The sequence below is a fragment of the Populus euphratica genome, unplaced genomic scaffold (assembly GCF_000495115.2).
Source record: "Populus euphratica unplaced genomic scaffold, PopEup_1.0 scaffold155.1, whole genome shotgun sequence".
NCBI classification, from domain to species: domain Eukaryota; kingdom Viridiplantae; phylum Streptophyta; class Magnoliopsida; order Malpighiales; family Salicaceae; genus Populus; species Populus euphratica.
The window spans coordinates 228,003-235,658 of record NW_011499929.1 but is presented as its reverse complement, the minus strand read 5'-3'; the positions used below and the strand labels follow the sequence as shown (position 1 = coordinate 235,658).

The following is a 7,656-nucleotide window of genomic DNA, read 5'->3' as shown; positions in this document are numbered from 1 at the left end:
ATATTTACCACAAATTAAAGGTATCTTGTATTATTAGATATATTATTATAAAATATGCTTTGGTTAAGGAGTTATTGATACTTCAAGTGCAAAATGATGATATAAAACCATGATAAAAATGCATTATTATAAAACATGCTTTGGTTAAGGAGTTATTGATACTTCAAGTGCAAAATGATGATATAAAACCATGATAAAAATGCACTTTTAAGTACTAATCAGGTGGAAATGCCACACTCACCAAAACATTTATAGAATGATATTGTCCGTTGGCATTTAACTGGAGTCAAAAAATATTTACTGAATATGCCACTATCATTAACGGATACATTCCATCGGTATATTTCAAGTTGGAATTTGTTTTTTTAGCGCATAATTTTTGTTTGTAAAACCATCAATAATATGTTTTTATTTACCAACAAACTTAGCAATGGAATCCAATATTACTGACGAATGGTAAGTTGATGGATGTTTTCCGTTAGTGATATCGTCGGTAAAACAATTACCGATGAACTCTAAATCATATACCAATGAAATAATTTCATTGATAAGACTATGAAATCTTGTAGTGTTATGAATTCACTAAAAAAATTATTTTGCAGGTATTTGGCTTTTACATGCATCACTTATCACCTTCGTTGATTATAAAGAATGGATAAAATAGTAAAAAAGTTTGATAAACTTATTATTCACCTATCCAAATAATTTTATTTGTAAGTATTTTGAATTTAAAATTATAATAATCATTAGATGTTTTGGGTTCTGTATTTGTATCTAGGTCATGATTGTGTAATTCAATTTATTTTTTGATTGAGAAAAAAATATTAATTTGAAATTAATTGTTAGAATTTACTATAAAGCAACATAAGTATTAATTTATAAATAAAAACTTATAATAGGGATAAAGCCTGAAGCATTGATAGGCATTGCCTATCATATTTCTTGAAACATGATGATATTCTAATCTAGTTTTTTTTTTTTTTAAATTGTAGTGTCATTAACTATTCCTTTTTTTTATTATGAATAATTAACTATTCCTTGTGGAACACAATTCTCGTCCATAAGCTAAAACTTAACAATACAAAAAATATAAACAAATAAGTAAAAAATTACAGAACAGAAATAAATAAGGATCAACTGAAAGTGGGCTGAACCTACAAGATTAGATCACGAGGTCCAAGCTTGGTATGTAAACAGCTTCACTAGGCCTTGGATCCCACTAGTCTGGGCTCTCTGATAATCGAACCACATTCTTTATTAAAAGTTTGTCTATAGATGCATTGCAAACCACCACTATTTTTTAAAATTTTTATTTTTTTGGTTAAAAATTATTTTCTATATTTTTAAATCATCAAAAATATTTTTAAAAAAATAAAAATTTTATTTTAATATATTTTTTTATAAAAAATATGTTGAATTGCAACTAGTACTATAATCTCAAAAACAATATTAAGTATGATTAGCTTCTTTTAAAAAAAAAATGATTAATGTTTTATTGGTTTCTTTTTGTGAAAAATATAATAATACCTATGAATATGTTTACATGTAACTTTGAGATCTTCACACCATCTTTTTTTTAAGGGTGGACAAAGACATTTTGTTTTTTCTTTTTTATAATAGGATAAAGTTATTAAATCCAGTTAAAATAATAGATGGGATGAAATAATAAGATTAATCTAAACAAAATTTCATTTTAATAAATTTTTTTAAACAAAAGTTTTTAAAATATGTTTTTTTTTAAATAGATTTTAACCAAGATTGTCGATGAAATCATCAAATCGTTTAGGTTTAATTGAATTAACTTCTATTAATATTTTTTAAAATAAACTTATCAAGTAATTTAAATTTAATTAGATGAATTTTTATTTAATTATGTCTTGCAAGCCGGCTCAAGCCAAGTGGACCGGCTGCTAGCTAGGATGAAATTGCTTTGAGAAAATGAACGAAAATGGATTAATTAAACCTGAATAGAGGTTCACAAAATCCCATCACAACGTCCCTGCGCACTACACATTGTTAAGATAGGCAGAGCTTTGAATTCTAGACAACATACACAAACTTCAGAGGTAGAATCTTCAGATTTGGATAGTCACGAGTGGCTAAAAAGTAAAAAACAAAGAAAATTTCTTTCGAAGAACAAATTTAGCCTCAAGAAATTAACCTGACCGATTTTCCAACAGTTCTAAATGTCAAGATCTTGCTGAGATCATCTTCGTATCACCACCATATTATCTCTTACAGCAGCTGCTAATCTTGTGACTAATAAAGCCAAAAACAAATTGAACACTTGAAGGACACGAGACAACTCGTCTAAAAATGTCCATCAATTGTCTTGTTAACTAGTTAATCTTCTCATTACCAATTAAAAATGTTGTCGAGTGAACTAATTATGTCTTCACATCAATCCTTCATTTGATTGAAATTTTACTATCCTAATCTTGCAGGGTAAAATATTTGCTTATTTTTAATGATAAAGTCCAAACAAGTAATTTCTGTAGGGCCATTATAATTTTTTTTAGTTGATTCACGTTTTTAGAGGTTGAAATTTATTGTTTTTTTTTACAAGAATTTGGTATAAAAATTAAATTTTTTATTAATCCATAACCTGATTTAGATAAGTTCATGGTCTTTAATACATGTCGTAACAAAAAAAAACGTGTTACTATAGTATCTTGTGTTTGTTTTATTTTAATTAGAAGAAGTGATAGAGATAATATGGTTTTTATTATATATGATTATTTTATATAATGAAGATTTTGATATCATAACTTTTTTAATTTTAATTTAAAAGTTTAAATTGTAAAACAAGGTTCTAAAATTGTTTTTACATCAACTCTTTGTAAAATTTAATCACTCGATCAAATTGCCTTTCTTTAAGCAAATTGCCATTTGCAGAGAAGGGAACATTTCATCAAACTTTCTACTACATCTTGAACACACAATAGCTAGTTTATTGCATCACTTTTCTATAAAACTTGCAAACAGGACATGTTTGTTTAATTTTTCTGAACTCCACAAAACTAATAAAATCAAATTCAGTACAATATTAGTCCCATAAAGACACATATGATGATGATGCTCCAGCCAATTATGTCTCTAGCTAATGAATCCCATGATGTCCCCTTCCTTTTCTTTTTCTCGAGGAGACCGGAAGAGGCGGGATGCTCTGCTCATGCCTGAAGAAGTTGTCAGGATCAACTTTGGTCTTCACTTGTATCAGCCTGTTGAAGTTATCCTTGAAGTACTTGGCGCCCCAAACACTAGCTTCAATAAAGCTTGTGTTGCTCTTCTTGTTAATCCCCAAATCAAGGTCCCTGTAATTGACATAGGCTTGCCTTGGAAACATGGAAACATAAGGCGCCATGTAATTGTAAAGCCTCCTGATCCAATCTATATGCTTTGAAGCATCCTCTGCAGCATCTTGCCACATGGTCAAGTACTGAATTTTGAAAAGGATACCTTTTCTATGTGGGAAAGGAATTGATGACTCTGAAATTTTGCTCATCATTCCACCATAAGGATTCCATATCATGAAAGGAGTCGCTTCTTCAAAATACCTTTCCCATATCCCCTCGAGTGCTGTTTCGGGTATGGGTTCTGTGACAAAATCTGACTTGGCTTTGAAGTAGTTCTTGAATGTTGACTTGCCTTGAAGCAAAACTTCAGGAGGAGTATTGGCTGGGTAGCCTGCGATGTATAGCACAGATTTCAGCCAGGTGGTTTCGGTGCAATCCTTCAGCGTCAAACCCAATTCAGGGAAGCCTTGCTCCATGACATTGAGTAGTCTTTTGGCATCACCTAGAAACAAGGCATTATAGGAAGTTGTGACAGTTCTTTTACCCTTTGTGGCACCATCAGCTGCTTGAATTATAACCCTGATGAAGAGATCCTCGTCAAGTTTATCAGCAACTTGCTGCCATCGGTAGAGAAGCTTAGTGCCACCTTGTTCCAAGGTCTTAGTAACTGTAAAAACAGTCACAGTTGATGGCACAGGAACCAGTTTTACTTTCCAGGCAGTAATGATACCAAAGCTGGCTCCCCCACCACCTCTAATAGCCCAAAAAAGATCCTCTCCCATGGTTTGTCTTTCAAGAACCCTGCCACTAGCATCAATTATCCGAGCATCAATAACATTGTCAGCACCAAGGCCATACTTTCTCATCATGGAACCGTAGGCACCTCCTGTAATGTGCCCACCAATGCCTAAACTGCTGCAAAGGCCACCTGGGAAGCCATGAGCTTCGCTTTTTTCTGCAATTCTGTAGTAAAGCTCACCGATCGTTGCTCCTGCCTGAACCCATGCACTATTATCTTCAATGTCAACTTGGACAGCTCGAAGCTTGGCTAGGTCTACAACAATGAATTGTGTTTCAATTTCAGAGGCATAAGAGAGACCCTCATAGTCATGGCCTCCACTGCGGACTCTAAGGTGAATTCCAAGCTGCTTACAGCATATAACAGCTGCTTGGACATGGGCTTCATACAGAGGAGTGAAAATAAACTCAGGTTTTGGCACCGAAGGCAACAAGTACCTCAGGTTTTGAGCGGTAGACTCCAAAACAGCATTGAATGAAGAACTATTGTCTGGGGTGTAGAAATCTGAGGCAGGAATGAAAATTTCTGAATTTTGTGAGAGACACTGGACAAAACTATCTTTAATTGGAAGTGAAAATGTCAGTCCAGGAGATAGCAGCAGGACTACAAAGATTGAAAGAATGGAACACCTTGAAGGAACCATTTTCCCTGCTTCTTTTTTTTTTCCTTGCTGTTTAGCAGCTAAACTTGAGCTAAGCCCGTGTTCCAAAACCAGGTCACAAGACTTCTCTTATAGAGGGAGGGCCTGCAGTGTTGATGACACCATGGTTGATCTAATCCTAACGTCACGTTAACGAAGTTTGCATTAGATGATCAAGAGTCTATTAATTAAATCTAAGGTTCAACCCTGTGTGGTCCCTTAATTTTCCAAAATTGTTTAAATCAGTCCCTACTCTATCTTTAGGCGTGCCAACAGCCCTCAAAGTTTGAATCTATCTGGTCACATGTAGCCCTTTCATCCTCTTGAATCTACGAATAGAAAGTATGAAGGTTGTCTTGCTTAAAATTGAAGTATAGGGGTTATTCCAACAAATTTTGTAAACTTGAAGGACCAAGCAAATGAATTTACCTTAAGATTTAATGTGGTGGAAATCAAACAATGAATGTTCACAAGGATTTTTATGATATTGTCAACTACCGACTTGTAAGTCTACCTAAATTAAAGGTGCTTGTCATATTTTCTGCTTTTGTTATGAAAAATTTATGAGTTAGGGTATCCGTACTTACATAATAAAAGAGAGATAAACACAAGGATAACAATAAATATATAATTTTTTTTGTCCTGTTCTTTTCTTTTTCTTTTTCTTTTTTCTCTTCGATACATTTACTATATTGATGCAAGCCACAGTATACATACATATATATATAAAAGAGATTTTCTAATTGATAAATTAATAATTAAGATTTCAATATTAATGTGAATGAAATATGCCCATGTTTGATTTTAGTTTATGCATCATAGGATTCAACTTCTCAAGAAAAGTCGAGCAATTTAATTAATTAGTCTTCATTTTTATTTTTATTTTTATTTTTATAGTAATTATTGGTATATCTACAAGTAGTTGTACTTTAGAATAACCATTTCTGATAATTTTAACCCAATTAACAATTAGTAAATTGGCCTTTTACCTATGCTATATAGGGACTATTTAGCTTCCAATATGCTTTATATATATATTGCTCCATAGTAAAAATTCAGATTCCCTCTTTTTTGTTATTAAACCAAATTTAATTTTTAAAAAGAAAATACAGTGAAAATAATAATAAAAATCAACATTTCATTTAATAAATTTTTTTGATATAAAATTTTGAAAAAAAATTTAAGTGGAACTTTTAATGAATTAAATTAACAAAATCTAAAAGAGATAAAAAATTTATCAAAGATTAAGACACAAAATATTATGGATTGAAATGTTTTAATAAAAAATATTTCACTTGAATTATTAATAATTATTAAATTTATATTGATATTTATATATTTTCTTGGTATAATTAAAATTATTTAATACCCCTTAAAAGAAAAAATTAAAAATTAAATTGACGGGGCCCTTTCAAGTTAACAGGGGAACAATTTGGTCTTTTGGAACAAATATGAAATATTACTTAATAAAGAAAAGTAGTTGTACATGCAACATGGGCCTAACAGTAGCTTGCAGGGCATTATTCGAATTATTTTGACAACCCCTCTAATCCTATAGCAACACCGACACGTGTGGCTAATGGATTTCTAGCTTGTCATTGTTGATTTTTTTACCTCTTTTTCTCTCCCTCTCGATCTCTGTTCCTGCCCTTGTAATATTTTTAGGCAACCTTTTAATTTATTTATTTTTATATTTAGTATTTATGTTTTTTTATTATTATCTATTTTATTTGAAATTATTTATATAATTATTATTTTTTTAATTTTATACTTCTTTAATTTTTTTTTCATTTATTATATTTTATCCTTATTCTTTTTATTATTACTTGTTATATTTGAAATAATTTATAAAATTAAATTTGGTTTTTAATTTTATTATTTTATTATTTTTATTGTTATTTTTATATATTTTATTCTTATCTTAATTTATTTTATTTAATAATTTTATTTTCATTATTTTATTTTATTTTATTTTTATATCATAGTTCACACTTTTTAAATTGCTATTTTTAATTTTTTTTATTATTTTATTTATTTATTTTATTTTTTAATTTCAGCTTTATTTTTTTTCTTAATTTTATATGATTTGAAATCTTGTTTTATGAATTTTTTGTATGTGTTTTTTTTCTATAAGGCATAAACCATACTCATTATACAGGGATTTCTAAAATTAGTCTAATTTAACTTTAATTTTGTTAGTTTTTTCTAAATTTTTAATTTTATTTTTTATTATTGGATTATTTGACCTTTAACTTTGTATTTTTTTTATTTTACTTTTCATTAAGTTATTTTGTTTTCATATTACATATTATAAATTAAACTGGTTAACTCCAGTATTTTTAAAGATTTTTAATCCAATTTGTTATTTTATTTTTTGTTATTTAATTTGATTATGAGTTGAATTTCACTATTTTATTTAATTTTTTTGTAAAAAGTTATTCTAACCTCACAATCAAGGCAATCAAGTAGTGAATTTAACATATTAACTTAAATTAATTTTTTTTAATTCTTCTTTTAATATTTAATTTACTGATTACTGAGTATGTTATTTTCCCGCACTAAGGAAGCTTTAGCCCGACCCGTGCAGACAACAAGTTGTGAACTACGTAGAGAATGCAAAAGCAAGAAACAATATGTGACCATGTCAAGATTTCTTCTTGATCTCCCGACCATCAATCATAATTAATTAGGATCAATCAATCACAATCAACCATCAACTAGAATTCACCACGATTGATCGACTATGATTATCAAGTGCAACCTACTTGAATTATATTGATAAATCACAATTTCTTTTATTATATAAATAGCTTCACGTATTATTTTAATAAATATGATTAAATTCATAATTTTCTCAACAATTGCATGTACGTTGAAGCTTGAAAACTTCTAATTCTATCTTTTTTATTACACTTCTTATT

The 7,656-nt window shown here is 29.4% G+C and overlaps 1 protein-coding gene across 1 annotated transcript; it reads right to left on the bottom strand.

The window, feature by feature from the left end:
• Positions 1 to 2,925: 2,925 nt before the first annotated feature.
• LOC105135900 (tetrahydrocannabinolic acid synthase-like) lies at positions 2,926 to 4,822 on the bottom strand. The gene has a single exon (XM_011040981.1). The coding sequence runs from the start codon at positions 4,736 to 4,738 to the stop codon at positions 3,101 to 3,103; it is 1,638 nt and encodes a 545-aa protein (XP_011039283.1). The 5' UTR covers positions 4,739 to 4,822; the 3' UTR covers positions 2,926 to 3,100.
• Between the last annotated feature and the right edge of the window lie 2,834 nt (positions 4,823 to 7,656).